This window comes from Cibotium barometz, chromosome 48 (assembly GCF_041138505.1).
Source record: "Cibotium barometz isolate CiBa-2024 chromosome 48, ASM4113850v1, whole genome shotgun sequence".
NCBI lineage: Eukaryota > Viridiplantae > Streptophyta > Polypodiopsida > Cyatheales > Cibotiaceae > Cibotium > Cibotium barometz.
This window is the reverse complement of record NC_141093.1, coordinates 36,960,918-36,986,303: the sequence shown is the minus strand read 5'-3', so window position 1 is coordinate 36,986,303 and position 25,386 is coordinate 36,960,918. Positions and strand designations below refer to the sequence as shown.

General features: G+C 49.2%; 1 protein-coding gene across 1 annotated transcript in view; it reads left to right on the top strand.

Annotated features, from left to right (window-relative positions):
* LOC147611142 (U5 small nuclear ribonucleoprotein helicase) overlaps positions 1–25,386 on the top strand; it is a 194,069-nt gene that overhangs the window by 24,380 nt on the left and 144,303 nt on the right. Inside the window, exons 9-10 of the mRNA XM_086785805.1 lie at positions 15,313–15,429; positions 15,716–15,775. Of these exons, the coding sequence (XP_086641931.1) occupies positions 15,313–15,429; positions 15,716–15,775 (177 nt within the window). The remainder of the gene's footprint in view (positions 1–15,312; positions 15,430–15,715; positions 15,776–25,386) is intronic.

Genomic DNA, 25,386 nt, shown 5'->3' with positions numbered 1-25,386 from the left:
GTGTCTGAAAGTATCCTGCATCTGTTCTAAGGGCTCCGTGATGATCAATATCTTCGCCCTAGTTTCATCTCTGCCTACTCGCCATGCTCTGGTAATTCGTACATCAGTGGCTCCAATTTTTGTTGCAAGAGCTTTTGCATCCTCTTGGGGATTTCCCTTATCTTCCCACCCCAACTACACGTACATGACGTGCCCGTCTCTTGGCTTCCTCTTCCAATGTAGCATTCATCACCTCTACTTTATTGACTGGTGTATCCTTATGTTTTTTTACTACTCCAATCCATGGGTTGACTTCCTCAATTCGTTTCTTTGTGGCACTGGCAATTTCAGCCCATGAATGCATTTCCTTCTCACTTGCAGCCACTTTTGCCTTGCATGATTCCAAAGTGTTTTGCATTTCTGTGATGTCTTTTTCGCGGTCAGCCATACATGTCTTCAAAGTGCCTTCTTACGACGCAATTGTTGTGCCAATCTCTCGGAGCATGTCATCCTTCCATTTCTGTATCTCTTTTTTCATTTCCGTGTGCATCAAGGCTTGGGCTAATTCCATCTCAACCCGTACTTGGGCTTGCATTTCTCCTTTCAATTGGACATATATCTCTTCCTTCAGCGTTTCATATATCACTTTTCTTTGGGCATGCATATGCTCGGTCCATTTCTTTTCAAGCTCCTGTCGCATGGTGTTCATCTCTATCTCCTCATAAAGGGCCTCATCTCGTTGTGCCATCTTCGTAATCCTTTGTGAGCCAGGGGACATGATTCCTTCCCTCAGTCTTTTGCGGTAGGCATTTGGTGCCTTTGTGGGGGTGTGAAAGGTTGTCTCACCATCCTGTTCCCCCTCCAGGGGTTGAGACATGTTTTCCCCTACTAGTTGCTGCCTTGGGGGCCTGAGCAAGGGTGTGTGGGAAAAGGAAGCAAGCTTGAGAACAAGGGTGGGTGGGAAAAGGAAGCAGGACTGAGAACTGGCTGCGCACAGAGTACAGAACTGAGAACTAGCTGCGCACAGAGTAGAGGCGTGCAGGTGGGTGCGCATAAAGCAGGCGCACAGAGCAGAGGCGCACAAGTCAAGCAAAACTCAATGGGCCTATGAGAGAGAGAGAGAGACGAGAGCTTGAGAGAGAGCATGAGAGCTCGAGAGAGAGAGAGAGAGAGAGAGAGAGAGAGAGAGAGAGAGAGAGAGAGAGAATGAAATGAAATGATATATTAACGTCTTCAAAAGGCCAAAATGACCTATGAGACCAAAAAGGTTACAACAATTGGTGGATCTGATACAATGTCTGTGCAAGAAAAGCTAAAAACAACTAACTGAAACTGAAATAACTGTGAGGAAAAGTATGGTACTAGGAGCTCCTAATGGATAACATCTGGGAGGAAAACTCTAGCAACAAAGGTAAGCATCATACACATCACTATCCAAAGATGTCTCTCATCGGTCGATGGCGGATATCCTCAATGTCCTCCATGGTGAGTACTCTGACTGGACGTCTCCCATGCCGTGCTAGTATGGTCCTGATCCTCTGTTGTAGTCTCCGCCGGTGTCGAGATGGGCCTCTCATCTTGGGGCGCCTGGACCACCCCAGCTCTATAGCCCGATCAATTAGTGTACCTCTAGTGCGGCTATACTCTGGGGCTAGCTGCAATGCCTGCTGGCCTGACTGCTCAATCTCTGGTCGAAAGAAGTCTGTAATCTGCCTCTGTAGGTGTGTCTCCCTCTCTGATCCCGTCCCTCTCAAGAAACCCTCTCTATGTCTACGAAGCTCCAGCAAGTATAATCCGAGGCATCTCTGATCCTGGTATCTCATGACTCTAGAAAGTGGTCCGAAACCCTCTCTAAACAGGCAGTGAAAACGGCCTCGTATCTCATAATATACTGGACAGTGACATATGTAATGTAACTCTGTCTCTGGCTCCATCTGGCATAGCTGACAAATCCTGGCCTCAGCTGGTACTCCTCTGAATCTGCCAGTCTCAATCTCTAGCTGGTGTGAGGATGTGCGCATCTGACCAATAACACACCGTACCCCATGAGAAAGATGAGTATCCATGTAGCTGGGTCTAATCACAAACCCATCCTGCGTGAGCTGGAGAAGATGATCTCTATAGAAAGCCATCTTCGTACCAAGCTCCTGTGTCGGCTGTATCCATGTCCTCCTAGTGTCCAGCTGAATCAAGTCCTGCCTGATAAGTCTGGTAATCTCTGCCCGTGTGAGAGAGAGGGAGGGTGCATCGAGGGAGTACTGAAATGAAGGTAGCCTTTCCATACTAAAGCCATGCAACTGGAACCAAGCTGTCATCTGTGCATACCAACATGATCCGTCTCCTTGTGATGCCAACTGTCGTGAAGACTCCAGGGCTAAGCGAGCATATCTGTCTCTAGGGAGAGCCCAAGTGCTATGTATAAAGGAGACTGATCGAGTGAGTGCCTCTACCACCAATGGGGGGGCAGCCATCTCTGCACGGATAATATCATGTGGTACGGAGGCCTTGGCCCTAATCATCCGGGAGATCATAGAAACCAAGGGCCTCTCCATATGTCTCCATCCATCAGTGCTACCAGCTCGGCTGTGGTGATCCACTGAGGGTCCCCATATCTCCACTCCATACAGCATGACTGAAGTGACCAAACTGTCAAAGAGCCAGAGCTTTGTTCGAGGTTCCTGAAACTGAACCTGCGAACACATCCTCTCTAGTCTCCCCAATGCTGCATAAGCTCTGGTCAATCTAGTCTCCACTGCTCTCCTCAAGGAAAATAGTGGGCCACTGAAAACCACACCAAGGTAAGTATATGCATCTGTATACTCCACTGTCTCCTGACCATATGTAAAGGTGGGTACTGACCTCCTAACCCACTGTGCTGTGGTGTTAAACACCATCACCTTGGTTTTACCAAGGTTAACAGACAATCCACTGTCTTGTGCAAATGTGTGCAATGCATCCAAATGACGCTGCATCCCCTCTGGAGAATCTGAGATCAGCACAATATCATCAGCATACAATAACAGCGGAATCCATGTCCCTGCTAGCTGTGCTCCTCTGTCACCCTCCCGCTCTGCATAGTCTGAAACCTCATCCACGTACATCCCAAATAAGGTGGGAGAAAGGGGGCAGCCCTGTTTCACTCCAATAGTGGAGTGAACCATCTCAGATATACCCTGAGTAGTACGTACCTGTCCCACAACTGTCCTGTATAAAGCCATGATTCCCCAAATCAGCTCTGTGGGCACTCCCATCTCCTGTAGTCTGCGCATCAGTCTGGCTCTCGGTACTGTGTCAAAAGCTTTGCGGAAATCCACAAAGCAACAATAAATCCTCCTGCCATATAATCTGCCCTCCTCAATAATAGCTCTGAGTGTCAAGATATGGGCAAGAGTGGAGAAACCTCTCCTGAACCCTGCCTGCCCTGATGCACGTATGCCCTCTCTCTCTGCCCATCTACTCAACTCCTGCTCAAGAATAGATGCATATAATCTAGCCAATGTGTGACCAATCATGATGGTACGATAATTCCCAGGAAGCATGGGATCCCCTGACTTGAAGATAGGCACAATCGTGGACATATTCCAAGTCTCAGGAAAACCCTCACACATGGCTCGGTTAAACATCATAGCAATAAGCTCTGCAAGCATATCTCTGGCATGAATAAAGTGCTCTGCTACCAAACCATCATGGTCATATGCTCTCCCAGTCCTCATCCTGTCAATAGCTTTCTTTACCATCTCAGCAGTAAAGAAAGCACATGTCTCTGGGCATGGCTCCGATGGGTCTGGCAGGGGCGGCTGTCCTGCTGCTGTGTACAGAGATGCTGCATACTCACCCCAAATCTCTGTGGAGGTAATGGTTGGTGATGGTGAATGCTCATGAAATAGTCTCCATGCCTCACCTGAGTCCCAACTCATAAATAACTGATACAAATCCCTCTCTAACTGAGCAAGATAAGCCCTCTTCTTCCGTCGCACTAGGTGCCGGAAGGTAATCCGTGACTGTCTATGAGTGGTAACATCCATGAGCACCTCTCTCTGTAATCTGATCCTCATCTCTCTGCACTCCTCATCATACCAACTGTTCTGGGGCATGTTCCCAGATCGTCTCCGTGTAGGCTGACTATGGGGATATGCCTCTGATGCTGTAGCATGAAGCGTATCTATCAATATCTGAGTGAGCTCATCTAATGGCCGTCCCGGCTCCTCGGCACATAAGCGTCTGTATATCTCATCCGTGTACACGGTGTCAGTCTCCCTCGTAAAGGTATAACGAGTGTGTGTGGAGACCTGTCCCAATGGAGCGGTGTTGAACTGAAATGTGAGAGTGAAGGACAAGATAGCATGATCCACTGCTATTCCAACCGGCCTAGTGCCTACCATAAAATCCTGAAAAGAGGGAATGAGACTGGGCCGAGCCATAACATAGTCCACTGTACTAGCACCATGCCTATGTGGAAAGCAAGTGAAACCGCCCGATGTCGGGAATCTCTGTAGGCCATTCAGGATGGCCAATCCATGTGCAGTCCCCATGTCTATCAAATACCGCCCATACACTGTATGTTCCTCATCCTGTGATAGTCTAGATAGGCCCATATCCCTAACATCAAGCTCCCTCAACATCTCCTCTGAGGTATCATAAAATACTGTCTGGTTATGGGCGGTCCTGGCATTGAAGTCCCCCAGGAGAATGATGTCACCATCCCTGGAGAACTCCCAAATATCATCATCCAAAATAGAAAAGGGAGACTGCCCGCTAGGTGATGCATACACTGATGTACTAGGAGCAAAATAGCATATAGCAATGTAGAGATATCTACCCGTCTTTGGCCTCAGTCTAACCCACATGTACCTAGCCTGCTCATCTCTGCGGACTATATGTATCAGTGGCTGTAGCTCCTCTCTAAACAATACTGCCACTCCTCCTGAGCCTCGTCCTCTATGCTCTGAACGAGTCTCCTGTCTACAAGCTGTCTCCCATCGGTATCCACTAACATGTGGCATGGACTGTCCAGGAGCCTGATGCGTCTCACAGTAGAAGATGATGTCCCTCCCAGTGAAACTATCCTCAAAAGCCCCTACATCAAGACGTAGAGATCCATTACAATTCCAAGCAGCAACTTTGAGTGTAGTCCCATAGGTCTCGCGCCGTCATGAAGAGCGCCTCTCCATAATCACCACTCTACCATCTCTATAGAAGGCCACTTTTCCTTTCTCTCGGGCTGCCCTTATCTCTGGCATAACTTCTTTCATGTGAGCAAGTTGCGAGAGTGTGAGGTCATCTCCAAGAAATATTCCCGTCTTCTTGAGTGTAGGACGTCTCTTCAAGAAGTCCTTCTTCGCTTCCATGGAGGGGAAACGAATGATAAGTGCTCTCTCCTTAGAAGATTCGCCACCACTACCTTCTCTTTTCTTTCCCACTCTCCATGCCTTTGTGTGCGTGGCTTCAATGCCCATCATAGAGAAGAGCTCCTTGGTTTCCCCTTCCGCATCATCACGGTCTTTTAGACCGGACACTCGTACATGTAAGGCCCGGGTCTTCCTCCTTTGCTCCTCTTCAAGGGTCATGTTGATGATGGTGGGAGTGGGGATGGGTGGCGATTCTTTACCTTTCCCTTTCTTGGCGACCTCGATCCATTTCTCCGCCTCGTCCATCTTCTTTTGTGTCTTTGTGATCACCTCCACCCATGAAGATGTCTTCTCTTTATGTTGCTCCTCTTCCTCTCGAATGATCCTCATTTGCTCCTTGATGGTATTCAGCTCTTCAAGAAAGGAGGGCTGAAATTTTCCATCCTCAAGATTGCTTTTTGAAGTGGCTGCCAACTCTTTTTTGAGGGCTGAGATTTCAGCCGCTTGACTCTTAGCATGCAATTTGGCCTCCACTAGTTCCTCCTTTAAAGCTGAAATCTCAGCCTCTTGCTTGGAAGATCTCTCTTCGAGCTCTTGGATTTTGTCAAATCCCTTCTCGAGTTTGGAGAGGCGGTTTATGATTGCGGTGACGGAAGAGTCGACCATCTTCTTGTTTTCTTTGATAATTGTGCCGAGCTTGTCCTCCATCTTCACGAGCTCCTCTTTAAACCCGGTCTTGGTCATGACTTTTTGCAGATTCCCACAGCCAATGGACTGAAAATTAATCCATGACACAGGAGCAAAACAGCAGCAACAGGGGGGGAGGGTTCAAGTCATGTAGGGGAAAGAGAGGAGAAGAGAGTTATGTTGCTGCCTTGGGGGCCTGAGGAAGGGTGGGTGGCGAGTAGGTGGCAGAGGGGCCGAAACAGGCGAACAGGGAAGGGAGGGGGAAGGCGCAGACGGGCAGCGAAGAGAGAGAGAGAGGGGGACGAAACAGGCGAACAGGGAAGGGGGGGGGAGGCGCAGGCGGGCAACGAAGAGAGAGAGAGGGGGGGAGGGCAACAGGCGAACAGGGAAGGGAGGGGGAGGCAGAGGGGCCGAAACAGGCGAACACGGAAGGGGGGGGGGGGGGGGGCGCAGGCGGGCAACGAAGAGAGAGAGAGGGGGACGAAACAGGCGAACAGGGAAGGGGGGGGGAGGCGCAGGCGGGCAGCGAAGAGAGAGAGAGGGGGAGGGCGACAGGCGAACAGGGAAGGGAGGGGGAGGCGGAGGGGCCGAAACAGGCGAACAGGGAAGGGAGGGGGAGGCGCTGGCGGGCAGCGAAGAGAGAGAGAGGGGGACGAAACAGGCGAACAGGGAAGGGGGGGGAGGCGCAGGCGGGCAGCGAAGAGGCAGGCAGCGGGGCCGAAACAGGCGAACAGGGAAGGGAGGGGGAGGCGCAGGCGGGTAGGCAGCGGGAGAGAGAGAGATGCGAGCGAACAGGCGGGCAGGCAGCGGGACGGAGAGAGAGAAGCTGGCGGGCAGCGAAGAGAGAGAGAGAGAGAGAGAGAGAGAGAGAGAGAGAGAGAGAGTTTATTAACGTCTTCCAAAAGACCGAACTCGGCCTATGAGACAAATCGGAGTACCTGTATGGGGTATCCTCTGTCATCCCAACAAAATGAAAAAGTACTGAACAAAAAAGCTGAATTTGGGTGTGCAGGGGATGGAGCTCTACTACTAGGAGAATGCAAAGCTACATGCATGGAGTATACAATCATGATATGCAACCTAGCTAGCTCCATCCTGTACCATACTGGGGGTATAAAATGGTATACATCAGTGAAGGGGGTGTCCACAGCTCCCTGAAGAACATGCCTGGGTGTGCTCTGAAGCGAGCCAGTCGCTCCGCACCCTCTCTAAGAAACTGAGCTCTGATCTCTGTCATCTCTCTCTGGTATAGGCGTGGTGTCCGAAAGCCAGGTGTTCGAAAGCCAGGTGTCCTCTGTCTCCTGCGGGCTCTAAGTGTCTTTGCTCTCTGGAGAGTAATTCCCTGCCGTTTAGGGGCTGGGAGGGGGATGGATCTCTGAAAAAATGTAGTAATCTGTGTTTGTTGCCCCCCCTCTAGAGCCGTCTGAGCCTGTAATAATGTCTCTATGTGGCGTTGTATGTCTAGAATGAATCTCCCTAGTATGCGCTGGTCTGCTGCCTCAAAGATCCGGCGTAGTGAATGTGGCTCTCTGAATAAAATGGGATCTCTCTCTCTGATGGCTGTATATGCTCTGCATCTGCATACATAATGCTCCTCACTCTCCACCTCCTCTCTGCACAATCTGCATACCCTCTCCTCTCGGGGGATCCGTGCTGCTCTGCCAGTCTCAATCTCCAATCGGTGTGATGAAACTCTAAGCTGACCAATAGCCACTCGAGAGCCGTGTGGTAAAAAGCCCTCCATGTATCTAGGCCTCTCTATAAATCCATCATCAGTGATACTCATGAAGTGATCTCTGTAGTATAGCATCTTCGGTGGAAGAGGCTGTGTAGGCGATATCCATGTCTCTCGTGTATAGAGCTGCCATAGATCCTGTCTCAATACTCTGTTCCTCTCACTATGAGAGACGGATATGTGGTGCATCCTTGTCATACTGGAATGGTGGTAGATGATCCATGTCTAGGCCATGCTGTGAGAACCAATGTGTGACCTGTGCATACCATGATCCTTTGTCTCTTGCCTTAGCCAGCTGTCTAGATGCCTCAAAAGCTCTGTATGACAATCTGTCTTGTGGCATCTCTCTGAATCTGTCTAGCAGGCATATAGTCTGAAATATGGCCTCTACCATCATAGGAGGCGCAGCAAACTCTGCTCGGATAATGTCATGAGGTATTGACGGTTTGTTGCGTATCATGCGTGCCATCATGAGGGCCTGTGGTCTCTCTATCTGTGTCCACCAATGGGTAGCAAGGCCTGGCGCCCATACCGCTGCTCCATACATCAATGCCGGTGTGACTAATGTGTCAAATAGCCACCCCTTCGTCCGGGGCTCCTGAAAATGCGCCTGGTGGCACTGTCTCTCTAGCATAGCCAATGCTGTATATCCCCGTGTCAATCTAGCTCTGGTTGCTGAACCCATGGTGAAGCGTGTGGCTGCTGCAGAGAAGGTAACCCCTAGGTACACGTATGATGTCACCACCTCCACCTGGCATCCTGCGAGAGTCAATGTCAGCTGACTCCTGCCCTGTCTCGATGTATAAAAGACCCTAAACTTGGTTTTCCCAAGGTTCACAGTAAGACCCCTCTGTGTGCAGAAATCATCGAGTGCATGTAGATGCTGCTGTAGACCACCTGGAGACTCAGACACTAACACAATATCATCAGCATAGAGCATAATATGTACTGAGGTACCTGCTAAATCAACTCCATCTCCGCCTCCCCGTGTAATGAAGTCAGCCACCTCATCAATGTATAACCCAAATAGTGTGGGGGAAAGTGGGCATCCTTGCTTCACACCAATGGTGCTAGCAATAGTCTCGGACATACCTCCTGGACATCTGACTCGCCCAAAAACCTGCTCATATAATGCATAGATACCCCATGTCATATCTGCTGGTATACCAAGAGACTGCAGGCGCTGAAAGAGCCTCTCTCGTGGTACTGTGTCAAATGCCTTTCGGAAATCCACAAAGCAGCAATAGAGCTTTCTCTTCCTCACTCTGGCTTGATCAATCATACATCTCAAAGTGAATACATGGTCAGTGGTAGAGAAAGCTCTCCTGAAGCCTGCCTGCCTTGATGAGCGTAAACCTGCTCGCTCAGCATATAAGCTAAGCTCTTGCTCGTGCACTGCACCATAGAGTTTGGCCAGCACGTGGCGAACCATAACCGTCCTGTAGTTGCTCGGATCGAGCATATCCCCTGTTTTGTGAATCGGCACAATGGTGTGCATCGTCCACTCCGCAGGCAAACCCTCTGCTAGTGCCCTGTTAAACAGGTGTGCAAGAAAAGGAACTAAAGACTCTACTGCATATATGAGATGCTCACCCTGCAGGCCCATATGGTTGGCGGCCCGTCCATGCTGTAGGCGGCGGATAGCTTCCTGTACCATCGAGTGGGTAAAGAAGCTAGCTGTGGTAGGTCGAGGCTCCTGTGGTTGAGGTATAGGTGGCTGCTGTGGGGCATGGTATAGGCCCTCTGCATATGTGTGCCATGTCTGTGGGTCTGCAATAGGTGTCGGGTTCCGGGGCTCTCTGAAGTGCCGCCATGAGACAGGGCTATCTCTACTCATGAAGAAATGAAAGATCTCTAGCTCCTGTATCTCTGCGAAGGCCTGCCTGTTGCGGCGAGTAAGTCTCCTCATCTCTCTCCTCGACTCCTGCTCTGTGATGGCTCCCAAGGCTCTCTGTATGCGGAGCCGTGAGTATAGGGCTCTGCACTCGTCATCATACCATCTGTTCTGGGGCATAGTCCCAGGTCTCGCAGGCTCTCCTGAGTGTACACGATGTGGGAAGCTCTGTAATGCAGCCGTGTGTAGGAGTGATGCCAGCTGGGCTGTAATGGTATCCATAGGTGCCAGGGGATCCATGAGTAGGAGCCCATCCTCTACTCTGCCAGTGTATATGTCTGCCATGTCATGTGTGAAGTAGATGGTAGTGTGTGGCGTCGGTATGTGGGGGGCTGGTGATCCGGCTAGTGAAAATGCCAAGTATGTATGATTTGCCCCAATAGGACGAGGTGGAATGGAGAATGAGGTGACAAGCTGTGATGCCTCCAAAGACCCCATAATGTAGTCTACCACCGTGCCTCCGGTCCGTGTATGACCCCCATGTGGGAAGCATGTCAGCCCTCCTGATCCCGGCCACTGTAGCATCCCGTTATAAATAACGAGACGATGCCTGGCTCCCAACTCTAGTAAGTGGTCCCCATAATGTCCTCTGTCTGGTCTAGTGTCCTCTGATGCCCGACTAGCCCCTATCTCCTCTGGATCCACAACGTGGAGGATCTCCATGTCATCATAGTCATACACCTCACACTGTCTGCTCTGTGTGTGGGCATTGAAGTCGCCCGTAAGAAATACTTCCCCTAGTGTAGAATAATGCATAATCTCCTCTGACAGACAAGCGTATGGCGAGGCTCCTGTCTCCTCCTCCTGTGGCATGTCCTCTGTAATGACATAGGAGGATCCTGATGGAGAAAAGTAACATAGAGCTATGTATATAACCCTGTCCTGTGAGAGCTGTAAGCTGATCCACATGTATCTGGCCTCTGGATCCTATGCTACCACTCTGAGTCTCCCCTGTAGCTCCCGTCTGAATAGAACTGCTACTCCCCCCGACCCTCTCGAGGTACCCTGGCGTGTGGTCCTCTTGTATGCTGACTTTCACTGGAATCCCTCTACTCGAGGTAGCCCTCTCTCTGGGCTCTGATGTGTCTCTGTCAGAAGTATGATGTCTCTCCCCACCATAACATGCTCCAGTCGTCCAGGCTGCACCCATAGTGAACCATTACAGTTCCATACTGCCATGTGTATCTCTATCAGTGGCCTGGTCTGTGTCCCATAGGCCCCGAACCGCTAATCCATGGGCCGGCCATCAATGATGACACGACCATCTCGATAGAAGGCCTTCTTGCCTGCTCTCCTCGCGTGTAAGACTCGTGGCATGCAAGTTCTCCTATGCTCAAGCTGCATCCTCGTGAGATCATCATCCAAGAAAATAGGAGCTCCCTCTAAACCCCGTAGTATGACCCTCTTCCTCACGAAGGTGACCCTCTCCGTCTCTCCTGCAAACTGGAGGATGAGGGCTCGCTTGCGTGTTGAGTCTTTCCCGGCTCTCCATGCTTTGGTGAAGGGGAGAGGGTGCTCTTCCTTGTAGCCGAGCTTCATGCATAGAAGCTGTCCATCTTTCTCGGGAGTGGAGTCGGGTGTCTCGGCTATACCTGTGACTCGAATGTTGAGGCGGTGGGCATGCCTCATCTTCTCCTCCTCAATGGTGGTGTGAATGATTTGGTGTTCTTCCCTTTGAGTCTCCTCCCTCACTTCTTTACGGATGTTCTTCTTCACCACCTCGACCCATCCTGATTGCTTGGCTTCGAGCTTTCCCTCCATGTCCTTTGTGATCTCCTTGGAGATCTCTTCTTTGATGGCCGTGAGAGTGTTGTCATTGATCTCCCCTTCTTCCTTCTCAGTATTCTTGATGGCTACCATTTCCACTTTCAATGCACTCACCTCCTCCTTGAGTGCCGTGTTCTCTTGTTCGAGGTTCGTGACCCGTGCTTGCAGTCAAGCAGGCCTGAGAACAAGGGTGGGTGGGAAAAGGAAGCAGGCCTGAGAACTGGCTGCGCACAGAGTACAGAACTGAGAGCTGGCTGTGCACAGAGCAGGCGCACAGAGCAGAGGCGTGCAGGTGGGTGCGCATAGAGCAGGCGCACAGAGCAGAGGTGCATTGGTCGAGCAAAAGTGGCTGCGCACAGGTCAATCAAAACTCAATGGGCTATGAGAGAGAGAGAGACGAGAGCTTGAGAGAGAGCATGAGAGCTCGAGAGAGCGTATATGAGAGAGAGAGAGGGAGATATATATTAACGTCTGCAAAAGGCCAAAGTGGCCTATGAGACCAAAACATTGGACACAGCTGATGGTGTCTCATCAAAAGTAAGATAAAAAGGACCAAAAAGTAGAGAGAGAGAGAGAGCAGTTCAATCCTTGCGCTTGCAGCCAGCCAATAGCCAAAAAGCAAAGGGAGTTCTGTCCAGTCCACGCTTCTCTGCAGTCTAGCCGACTTAAGCCAAAGAGAGAGAAAGAAAGAAAGCTGTATTAACGTTTACTAGAGGCCGAACTCGACCTATGAGACAAATCAATGTACAACTGTCAATGTCCTCTGGATTTCCAGAAAAAGAAAGGACAAAATGAACATGAAATAAACTATGAAAGTGTTGAGCTAGTGGGGGGGTGTGATGGATGGAGCACTACTGCTAGAGGCTCAGTATGCAACCTATATGCGTAGGGTATACAAGAATGCAATGCAGACCTGTCTAGCTCCAATCAGTACCATAATGGGGGTGTAATATGTGATACATAGGCGATGGTGAGGCAAAAATACCTCGGAGCATGATCTCCGGGTGTGAGTGTGAGGCAAAAATACCTCGGAGCATGATCTCCGGGTGTGAGTGTAAGTGAGCTAGCTGCTCATGGATATGGTGCTGATGTCGAGCCCGTATCTCTGTGATCTCCCTTTGAGTAGCCTGGTGCTCTCGGTCTCCGTCTGGCTCGGAGGTCCACAACGTGTTGAAGTGTAACCCCCTCCTGTGTCATGGTAGGCACTGGGATAGATCTCTGGAAGAAATCAGTGAGCTGGAGCTGTCGCCCACCTCTCCCTGTGGTATGAGTCTGTAGCAGTGTCTCTCTGTGGCGTTGTGTCTCTAGCAAGAACTGGCCAAATTTGCGCTGATCTGCGGACTCCATGATCTGGCGGAGTGAGGGATGTCCATTGAAGATGGTGGTGTATCTCTCTCTAATGACACTATACGCTCTGCATCTGCATACATAATGCTTCTCACTCTCAACCTCCTCTTGGCATAGTCTGCATATCCTCTCTGCTCTGGGGATCCGTGCTGCCCTACTTGCCTCAATCTCAAGCTAGTGTGATGACACTTTGAGCTGGCCAATCGCCACTCGGGCACTGTGAGGCATGTACACATCCATATATCCGGGTTGCTGAATCCATCCGCTGAGATACGCATAAACTGATCTCTGTAGTGTAGCATCTTCAGCGGTAGAGGCTGACTGGGTGTAATCCAAGTCTCATGGGTGTATTGCTGCCATAAATCCTGTCGAAGGACTCTGCTCCTCTCACTGTGAGAGAGCTGGATGTGTGGTGCATGTATATCATACTGGAAAGGTGGCAGGTGATCTATGTGGAGACCATGCTGAGTGAGCCACTGTATCATCTGTGAATACCATGATCTCCTATCTCCACTCTCTGGGAGCTGCTTGGACGCTTGGAAGAGGGCCTCTACTAGCATAGGAGGTGCAGCAAACTCCGCTCGGACAATGTCATGTGGGACGGAGGGTTTGCTGCAGATCATCCGTGAGAGCATGAGAATCTGAGGCCTCTCTATCTGAGAGGCCTCAGATTCTCATGTGGGACGGAGGGTTTGCTGCAGATCATCCGTGAGAGCATGAGAATTTGAGGCCTCTCTATCTGAGACCATGTGGAGGTGGCGAGTCCAGGTGCCCATACTGCTGTAGCATACATCAAAGCAGGGGTGACAATGTCATGTGGGACGGAGGGTTTTCTGCAGATCATCCGTGAGAGCATGAGAATCTGAGGCCTCTCTATCTGAGACCATGTGGAGGTGGCGAGCCAAGGTGCCCATACTGCTGCAGCATACATCAAAGCAGGGGTGACTAGTGTGTCAAACAACCACCCCTTCGTGCGGGTCTCCTGGAAGCGTGCGTGTTGACATTCTCTCTCTAGCATTGCCAGAGTTGCATACCCTCGTGTGAGTCTATCCCTGGCTGCCTGTGCCATAGTAAATCTTCCTGGCGGAGTCGCGAATGTAATCCCCAAGTACACATATGAGTCTACCACCTCTACTTGTCCTCGTGCTAGTGTGAAGATGGCCTGTCGTCTAACCGGCCCTGAGGTGTGGAAAATCATGACCTTGGTTTTCCCAAGGTTCATTGTAAGTCCCCTCTGTGTGCGGAAGTTATCGAGTGCATGGAGATGATGCTGTAGTCCCATCTGCGACTCAGAGACCAAAATGATATCATCTACATATAGCATAATGTGGACTGTGGTACCTGAGATGTCTACCCCATCCCCACCACCATGAACAATGAAGTCAGCCACCTCATCAATGTATAGCCCAAATAGTGTAGGAGAGAGTGGGCATCCTTGCTTCACAGCTATGGTGCTAGCAATAACATCAGATAGCCCCCTGGGGCATCGCATGCGCCCGATGACCTGCTCATATAAAGCATAGATGCCCCAAACCATCTCTGATGGGATCCCCAATGAGTGGAGGCGCTGGAAGAGTCTCTCCCGTGGCACCGTGTCAAATGCTTTGCGGAAATCCACAAAGCAGCAGTAGAATCTCCTCTCCCACGTGCAGTCGACTGTGTGCCCAAGGAGAGAGAACAACCAGTCGGCTGTCTGCAGCCCCGCCCTTCACAAAAGCGCGAGAGAGGAAAACACACATATGCTGCAGCCCTGTGCGCCCAGCTGAACAGCTCCTCTTTTTCCATGAAAAACCCAGCTCCCCCTAGAATAGCGTGGGCTCTAAAAAAAAGAAGAAGCCACGATTCTCTTTAAAAAGAGTATTCTTTTTTTTAAAAGGTTTTTAACCCTTTGTCCCCTTGTCCCCTCCACACATGGGGTTGTTTAAATACCTTGTCCCCTCCACACATGGGGTTGTTTAAATAAAACCTTTGCCCCAAGTATGAACCTTAAACATATATCTTGCTCACCGACCACCATGCTCACACTTACGCTGCACAAATTCACAGGGTCATGACATACAGCCAATGGCTCTCTAATACAATGTGTGTAGTTGACAAGCCTAGATGATGCTCCAGCAAGCTCCACCGCAAGCTCTGTTATCACCTCATCCATACAAACCAACCCTAGGTTATGTGCATAGACCAGGTTTAGCTAGTTCTTGATCTATACCTACCTAAGGTTAAAACCATTTACACTAAGGTTCTCCATGCAACACATGATGGAGATCAACATTATTCTTAACAATTTACACCCTTCGTGGCCATGGCAAACCTACATGTGTGGGGATGTGCACACGACAATAACTACCTGGGTTTTGGGTGCTTTTATCCCCATGCAATTGGATGTTGGTAACAAATCGAATAATGAAAACCGAAATATCCCTAACAAATTGAATAGTGAAAAACATCTTCTTTTTGAATCTTTATTGAGTGAAATTTTACATACGTGAGTCATTTTAGAACACGTGTGCTTTAACAGAGTCATCACATTGCATTGGTTTGGCTAAATTGTGCAGGTGGAAATAGCAGAGCTGGATGATTTTGCTCAGACAGCTTTTGAAGGATACAAGTCTCTGAATCGCATTCAAAGTCGAATATTTCAAACAGCGTATCATAGCAATGAGAACATTCTTGTAAGTTCAGCCCTACTAAAGTTAGTCAAAGGGTCCATTGTACACAATTTCTTCCCCTTAATGTTTGTCACCACTCTGATGGAAAGAAGGGATTCTTTAAGTGCATGTGTCTGGTGGTAAAGCTCATAGTTGAGATATATAAGGTCTCATGTATAATCTAGGGGGGTGTGTGTGTGTGTGTGTGTGTGTTTGTTGGGGGGTGAAGGGGGGAGGGGGGGGGGAAATGAGTTTTGTGCTCTTCTTAACATGTAGAATCATGCTGTTTCATGGGCTTGTCTGTTTATAGGTTTGTGCACCTACTGGAGCTGGAAAGACAAATATTGCTATGATCACTGTTTTACGTGAGGTATTCTTCTCTTTATGTGAAGCTTTCTGTCTCCATTGTGGTGCCTGAGTTATCATTGACTTGTATTCCATTATGGAATAGCTTGACTGGCTACTAGCACGAGGATAGACGGTGTGAGGTGAAAAAAAGGAAGAAAACACAAGGCCTCTATAGCCTTCCACCTTGCAACTTTGGAATACAACAACAATATGGGGGCACCAGAGACGATATCACACACGTCTCACTACACTCAACTCACTCTCTACCTATGGGAATGGCCAGGTCAGCGAGGCCGGAGCTCGGTGGCTCAACGTATCCTCTCCTGCAGCCGAAACCATAGACAATGGGGCACCACAATCCCCAACACAACACACTCTTTCTTCACACTTCACCCTTCCCAAACCACCCACAAAATCACTCCTTCCATTAAACACATAGACAAGAGCCCACACAGGTTGCCATCCAAAATTGAACTCACACACATACCCACTCTTTTGATTCACCAATCCACTCTCTTCACTGCACTCTTCAACAGACTTTCCTGAGTACACATCAATGCACACACCTGACTCACTGATGCCCAGTCAGTTGCCTCTCTGTCACCATCACCCAAAAAACTCCTCTCGTCAGACGCGGCTTACATCTAAAAGAACTCTCTCATCCCGTCACCACCATTAGCTGCACCAAAGGAACCATAAACCTGCTCGCTGGCCAGAAAAAAAACATCCATCCTCTCCAGGCGGCCAACTTTCTCGCTGCCTTCTCAGGTCTTCGACACAGCCACCGTTATCTCTTCACGGCGATCCTGCCACGACCGGCCTTTGTTTGGCGCCAGTAGCCACCAGTTCGCAGCTCACCAAAGCAGCTTCACCAGCCTTGCCTGACAGCTCCTCGACTCTCTGCACTACCACCGGCGACTCTAAAATTTCCGAGCCCATCCCTTTGATTCCAGCCACAGCAACGCCAACAACACCTAGCCCAAGCAAAGCTTCCTCTTCTTTTCGCTCCAGTGACCGCCAGCCTCCCTAGTGCATCGGCGTCTCCCAGTTGTCATCGCCAGCACAGCTGCCGTGGGCGACCACCAAAACCAAGACCCTCTGTCTCCGAAGCGGCTGCACCAACCCCTAGCCTCACACAGTTGCCAGAGGCGGCTCCCTTGCTCTTCGCCAGCCTCTACTCATTGCCCTTCAGTCCTTCTGTCGCCAGCCTTTGCTCGTCAGCCTTTGCACGATCACTCAATCAGCATCCTGCAGTAGCCCATCTAGGCGGCTCCCCTCTCTACAGCGCATGCCCTGTCATCGCCAGAGAAGCACTTCACCAAAGTGGCTTCACCAAGGCGCGTCCCTCCATTTGTCGACATCTCCCAGTCGACTTCAGCACCCACCGGCTTTACACCTTCCGAGCCCGTCGCCTTCAGCTACCAGCTTCAAAGGCGGCCTCCAGCAAAACCCAACCAGCCTCACCTTCCCTTCGCTAGCTCTCCCACGCTGGTCAGAGAGAGATCTCCTTCTACAAGGCGGCACCCTTCTTACCCTGGTCACGGCGGCTCCAGTCTCTTCTAGACGATTACGTGTGCTAGCAAAGGCGTTGGCTGCAGAACAAACCTCCATGTGGCTATTTTCATTACTAGCCACGTGGTTGGTTATATTATTTTTATTTTTTCTTGAAGCCTGGAGGATGGCTACCAAGACCTTCCTTTTCACACCATGTTCAAGATTCAAGGCAACCTTGGCCCCTTCATCTTTAATTGCCCTCCATGCTTCCACACACTTTCGAATACAGCCTACGAGTGCCCATTTATTTTTGGACGCGTACACAACCAAAGCGGCCGAACAGCTAATACCATCCCCAGCAAACCACACTCCGGACAAACCTGTAACAAGCCTACAGCAAAACCATCCACCCTGTACATCTGCCAAGGCATTCCAGGGCAAAGCTCTTCACACGCCATGCATTCCATATGTACACAAGCCCAAAACACCGTTCAGAAAAACTCCTAACAACGGTACAACTAAACAAGCTGGATGGGTTAACATCTAAAGGAGGACCATGTTGTATGATACATCACATGGCTATTGAGAGCCCAATCAGTCTCATATATCCCTCATGAGGCAAAGGGAAGCAACAGAGGACCACATGCAAAGGAGGAAAATGCACGTGGCTATTGGAGTTAGCGGAGGTAGAGGCATGAAAACAAAGCATGAAGTGCTCAGTAGAAGTGGGGAGGCACAAGGTGGTGTATGAAGGGGCCAAGTACACTAGCAAATTGGGGCATGGGGATGATTTTTTGGGGTCATCGAAAGTGACTTTAGCAATTGGTTGAACCTGCACCTTGAATATTGGGCCACTCCTGTGATAAGCTTTGGCTGAGATTGGTTTCAGAGCTGGTTGATTTCAGCACTTGAAGCTTCGAGTCTCAATCCTGAGTGCTTGTATGTGGGATTTTCCCTCATATCTACGCATCGTTTCACTTAATTCGCCTTTTGGCTCAATATGCACTTGAAGCAGACGTCATTCAATTGTTGAACTCAGATTAGTGTTGCCGCTTCTATGCAAGTAAATAAGTAAATCCAGTCAATGCTTACACCACTGTGACATCATCAATAGTACATATCGACGCTTACAATACCATGACATCACCAATAGTACATCAGCATTACATATTCAGTGTGAAGTTGTTTACACGTGGACTTATTTTAGACACTTACATCACACTTACAAGAAGCACTTTGCTCAATTATTTTAAACTTACCAGAAACAGGCTGGAATCAAGGTGGACATCCATTGTTTTAGCCCAGGAGACAGCATTGGAATTAACGGCTGGTGAATACAAGGTTGGTTGTTAAACAGGAGGAGGAAGAGAAAGAAAGGCTTTGAAAAGGGAGAAGGTTAGAGCCAAGCGAAAGAAAAGGGAGCAGAAGTTGTCTGCAAGGCAGAAGCTGCTAATGCAGCTGGGAGAAAAGGGCGGGAGGATGTTTGCTGCTGCAAGTTGTCAACCTTCATGGTTTTCTAAAGAAGTTTGCTGCTTCAAGTTGTCCATCTTCATTATTTTCTCCCGTAGTCCTCACTGATAAGTTTGGAAGAGTGTGGCAACATGGTTTGAGCACTTTCAATGGGAGCGAACTGGGCAGCAGTCAATGCCCTTACTAAAAATTTTATGATGCTATTCACGTCTACCTTAAGTTGGCTCATTTCTTCCCAAAACACCTCGCTTGTAACTTGAGGTAGTTTAGGTGAGGCGGAGTGTTAGCCATCAAGGAATCTTTTACCAGAAATCGATATGCATTGAAGCAGGGGAACCCAGCTATCTCATGTTTGTAAGGCCTTCCTTACGACGTGTAGCAATGTTTAAGCAGCTCAGATACATCGCAAATCCGGTGAATGGTGGCCAGTGGAGGCCAGATGGTTTGTAGATGGATTAAGTAGGTTTGGCACACTTTCAATTTGGCTGCATGCATCTATGGATCGATATTCCATGTCGGGCTGCACCAAGGGTATTCCTAGGACACCTTGTCCTTGGCTGACAGGGGTGCCGAGAAGTAGATGGGGGCAAAAGGAACTTTATGGAGCAATGAGAGGATGTGGAGGGTAAGAAGGTGGATATCAGAAGATAATCCTCTCACCATGTAAGTGTAATTCCCCCGGTCGGGGTTGAACACAATCTTGACACACACTTAAATTATTAATGCTCGTAAACAAAGTGATTTGGCACAACACAAAAGAAGTGCTGAAAGGGCCGACCCCCTTGTAATATGATTTGTATTATCAAGGAATTTTACTACAAGCTCCATGGGCAATGCTTGCCAGATTTCCAACAACATTCATGGATATGAAATCAGTTTTAAACATGTTGTGTCGTGTAGAGGTTGAATCCATAGCTTCCCTCGCAAAGAAGCTCACTCAATCCCGAGTATCTTGCCACAAGTACTTACCCACGATTCAGTTGCCATCATAGATGCCTTCCAACTTTAGGTTGAAGTAGTGATGAAAAAGTACTCCAAAGCACTCCTGGCTGAAATTAGGGTTTTTGTTGAATTAGGGTCTTTGCGAATTAGGGATTCAGCAAAATTAGGGTTTCAACAGAATTAGGGTTTTTGCATTTGGAAGAATTGTCGGTAACGGAATTGCTCAAAACCCATGCCATCATGTAGAAATCCATAAAAGAGTTGAGAATTAGGTCAATCTAGAGCTAGATACTTGTTATTTGACCATGAACAAGCTCCTCCCAAAGAGTAAGCAAGAGAGTGTATGGATTGGTTTTTGTGTATAAAAATCTTCAAAAATGCCTCACCTAAAAAGCAGATCTTTAATGCATTATCATTATGTTAGGGAGAGGCTTCATGCAGGAGAGAGATGTTGTGTTGGAGTCACACACTCACACACACACAAACTGCACATTAGGGTTAGGTGCAGGATGGAGAAGCTCACACAGAAAATGAGAGAGAGAGAGAGGAGAGAAAGAAAGAAAGAAAGAAAGAAAGATTTTATTAACGTCTTCCAAAAGACCGAACTCGGCCTATGAGACAAATCGGAGTACTGTATGGGGTATCCTCTGTCATCCCAACAAAATGAAAAAGTACTGAACAAAAAAAAGCCTGAATCTGGGTGTGCAGGGGATGGAGCTCTACTACTAGGAGAATGCAAAGCTATATGCATGGAGTATACAATCATGATATGCAACCTAGCTAGCTCCATCCTGTACCATACTGGGGTATAAAATGGTATACATCAGTGAAGGGGGTGTCCACAGCTCCCTGAAGAACATGCCTGGGTGTGCTCTGAAGCGAGCCAGTCGCTCCGCACCTCTCTGTGAAACTGAGCTCTGATCTCTGTCATCTCTCTTTGGTATAGGCGTGGTGTCGAAAGCCAGGTGTCCGAGAGAGAGAGCCAAGAGTGTGGTAGCCACAAAATGCAAGTCAACCCTTGCATGTGTGTCACATCCATATACCATATAAGTACAAAATTTTAAATTATTATATGTAGTGTCCTTTCACACTTGATATCCAAGGGGAAAAACCACATGGGAAAAAGTGCCCTTGGTTAAGCCTTGTTCACACATAGCACTATCATAAGTGAGCATATGCCTACAAATCCCCCCTGTAGTGAAAGTGTGAACCTGTACAAGGTAGCAGATCACTCTTTGTATGAGAGTAAGCCCAAAGCTTTGCGGAAAGCTTCAAACTTTTCTCGAGGTAAAGCCTTCGAACTTATCCTGTGTAGGGCAGTAAGAAAAACTGATCTCCCTGCATGTATCTCTCTCTGACATAGTGATAGTGAATCTCAATGTGCTTGGTACGTGTATGAAATACTAGATTTCGTGCACGGCCATAGCACTGTGGCTATCAGTGAGAATGGTGGTGGGTGTGGTGGTGGGTGTCTGCTGACACTCACGAAGATCAGCCAGTAATCTCCTCACCATACACAATCTACTGTAGCTGTGAAGACTGCCTTGTACTCAGCCTCACAAGTAGATGTGGCAACAGCGGGTTGCTTTTTGCTCAGCCAAGATATGCATGAATTGCCAAGAAAAAAACAATTCCCACTGGTGATTGCCTGGTATCATAATCACCAGTCAATCTGAATCACTGTATGCATAAAGCTGCAAGCTGCCCCCCTGGGATAGAACAAACCAAGATCCAGGGTACCCTGAAGATAACAAAAAATGCGTTGATTGCTTGCCAATGCTTTGTGCGTGTGCATGAATTTGCTCAACAAAGACACCCCAAAGATATGTCTGGCCTCGTGTTACACAAGTAAATGAGGCATCCCACTGCTTGGCTGTAAATGCCAGCCTCAAAAGGCTCTCCAATATCATGCATAGCCGTACACCTGGTTCTACTGGAGTAGAAATGGTGGAGTAGAAATGGCTTTACATTCATCCATGTGAAACCTTTTTAGCAATTTTTTTATGTACTTAGTTTGCTCCATAACAATGCCATCATCTATATGCATAAACTGTATGCCGAGATAGTAGTGTAAAGGCCCCAAATCTGACATATCAAATTCAACTTTCAAATCAGCTTTGAAATCTGAAATTTGTGCTTTGCTAGTACCTGTGGTGAGCATGGTCATCTACATACAAGATGACTATGAGAATATCGGCACCGGTTTTCTTCACATACAATGTGCTTTCAGCTGGACTATTCACATAACCTTGGCTGGTTAGATGAGCATGTTTTTTATCATACCAAGCTCTTGGAGCTTGCTTTAACCCATACAATGCTTGTGTAACCTGCAACTTTATGTTCCTCACCAGGAACTACAAAACAATGGCTGATTTACGTATACTTCCTCTTGTAAATTCCCCATTTAAGAATGCAGTTTTGATGTCCAATTGATGCACTTTCCATCCTTTATGTGCAGCCAATGCAATCACTGATCTTATTGTGGTCATTCTCGAAGTAGGAGCAAAAGTCTCCTCGTAATCTATTCCCTTTTCTGGGAGTAGCCTTTAGCCACAAGTCTTGCTTTGTACCTGTCAATAGTACCATCAGACTTCCTTTGGACTTTGTACACCCACTTTGTTCCAATGACATGCTTGCCTTTAGGCAATTCCACAAGATCCCAAGTATTGTTCTTCATGATAGAAGAGATTTCAGCTTTGCATAGCTTGCACCCAATGCTCATTCTCATGTGCTTCTTCATAAGAAGAAGGCTCTTCTGAATCAAAGAGACCACCCATGGCTAATGCAGACTCCCCACGATGCATATTCAATGCATGGTTTGGAACTAGCCCTTGTTCTACCTGTGAGTGGAGCTGCAAGTTTGCTTTCTTGCAAAGTTTCAGCAACCCTCTTGGCACTGACTTGGCTGTGTCTATGGCTGTTTACTCTTCCCTGACAAGATCTTCCACTTCTTCAAAGAAGGGACTGAATGGCTGGCTGTTCCACATGTTCTACATGAGGATTTTCTTGTGTAGGGGCTGGCTGATCTGAATCCCCCTAATTGCAATGGGTAAAAGTCCATCAAACATGTCCTGTATGCCTGTATCATTACTTTTATACAAGCTGTACATGGGTTGTTCTGACAAATACCACATCTCTACTAACAAAAATCCTTCGTGTTGTTGGATTATAAAGATGGTATCCTTTGCTCTCCATTGCTGTAGCCCACAAAAATGCATTGATTGCTTTGTCATCTAGTTTTGTTCGGAGTTGTTCTGGCACATGTGCATATGCCAAACACCCAAATGTACGCATATAATCCACTGTTGGCTTTCGGGTATATCAAGCCTCAAATGCTGTTATGGTTTTCAAGCTTTTGTTGGACACCTGTTCAACACATGAGTTGCACACATTATAGTGGTAACTTTTGTGCTTTCACCATGCATCTTGCCATCTCCATGAGAGATCTATTTTTCCTCTCAGCTAACACCATTCTGTTGCGGTGTATAAGGCACAGTACATTGGTGTTTGATGCCCTTTTGAAGCATATAATCCTTGAATACATTTGACATGTATTCTCCACCTCTATCTGAGCGGAGTGTTTGGACTTTACATCCACACATATTTTCAGCCATGCTACAAAGTGTCGAAAGCATGTAAACACCTCTGCTTTTGCTTTCAAAGGGTAAACCCAATCAAACCTGGAGCAGTCATCAATAAATTAACGAAGTAAAGCATGCCCCCCTATGGATGGTGTCCGCATTGGACCACACACATCACTATGTATGAGCTGTAATTTACTTTCAGCTCTAACTGCTCCATCTTTCGGGAATGGTTTTCGTTGCATCTTTCCCAAAATACACCCCTCACGTACATGTCTTGTTGGAGACTCAAGAGGCGGCATATTATCAACCATATGATGCTTCTGCAAAAGCATCAAACTTCGAAAATTTACATGCCCAAAACGAGTCATGCCATAGCTCTGCATCCTCGACTGCTTGAGTCTTCAGTAGGCTAAGAGCGAGATCCAGAGTCCACTCCCGGTCGCTAGTGCCACAGAGAGGGAAGGAGAAGGCCACCGCTGAATCAAGTGCCTCCTCCCTCGGGCTGGAGGTATCACCACATGAACTCAGATGGGTGCTGGCTCATGGGGGCCCTCCGCTCCAAAAAGCCGTGTGAAGGAGTAGGTCAAAAGCCTCCGAGCGCTGTCTAGTGTCGAGACTACTCAGCCGACTGCGGATAGAGGATATCGGTGAAGCCCGAATCGGCATGGTAGGTCTCCTCTCAGGTGCTCGAGCAAGGTCGGTGCTCAGTGCCCGCCGGACAGCAGGTGAGCGCCAGGGTACTGCCAGGGCCTCCCGAAGAGCTGAGGCGAGCGGAGGGGGAGGGGGGGGGAGAAGGGGGTGGGGGAAGGAGCCGCTGACAAAACGGGAGCGGGAGCGGGAGGAGGTGAGGTGGAAGTGAGGCGGGAGGGGGGGGTGGGGCAAAAGGAGGGGGTGCTGGCATCTCCTGATCCTCAGTCTGCGGTGGGGTCTCCTCCTGGAGGGGAGCAAAGCTGTTCCTCACTGGAACCCAGTGATGCTGAGACTGTGACTCCTACTGCATCGGTCTCTGGGCCTGCTTCTGTGGCTGTCTCCCTTTACGGCGCCCCTGTCCAGGCTGCCAATCCGAGGTCTTTGTGGGCTGAGCAGGTTTCCCGGAGGCTGCCTGCCGAGCTGCATCTGTGGGCGGGCCATCGGGGGCCTGGTGCTGCGGTGAAGGTCGGGGTCTCCTGCGAGGGCAGGCCTTGGTCAGGTGGCCGACCTGCCTGCATATAAAACACTGGTTCGGGAGCCTCGAGAATTCCACTCTCTGATCGATCCATCCCCCCCCCCCCCCCCCCCCCCCCCCCCCCCATCCTAGGTAGCTGAATGACCTTCGGAAGAGAGGAGATGTTAGGAACCAAAACTTTGACCGAAGGCAGGCCAGCTGCTCTAGCCACCACTAAAGCTGCTGTGGGGCCCAGTCTCAAGCACCGGAGCCCACCAATTCTCCTATTCTAGAAAGGAGTGGAAGGTACTCGCGGCGTTGTCCAGGGAAGCAAACTGTGACTGGAATAGGCGCTCTCCATGCTCGGCGCTGCTGGGTCGAAGCCTTGCTGCCAAGGTCTGAAGAAGGCCCGAGCGCCCCTGATGTCAAGGGGACTCATGGCTAGGACCTGGGCCATGCTCTGGGCTGTCTCGAACTCAATCTGGTAAAGTGTCCACGGCCCAGTAGCTGAACGTCCAGGATCTTGCCCACATCTGCAAGAAGGCGGGCCTGGAGAAGATCGCGGATCTCCCTCTGCTGGGGCGAGTGCCGACTATACGGCAGATGGTGGAATGTGCTTGGAGGCGTTCCACCTCTGCGGGGAGGCTCGCTTCCTCTTCTGGCGAAAGAGAAAGCCTGATGGGGGTATCCTCAGGGGCTACGGAAGAGCCCCTCTGAGGTGGGGCGGGAGGAGCCTCCATGAGTGTCTGAAGCTTTGTCGAAGCCGAAGCGTAAACGGAGTACCCTGCAGTAACCGAGCTGCACAAAAGGCGGAGCGGGGAGGGGGCGGAGGGGGAAAGGCGGAGGACGGAGGAGGAGGGGGAGAACAAAGGGGGGCGGAAAGAAATGAGGGGAGGGGATTAAAACATAGGTGGCGAAAGGGCAGGGGGGGGGCAGATGAAACACGAAAGGTGGGGAGAGGGCGAAGGCAGGCGGAGGGGGCGGGTCACGGAGAAAGGG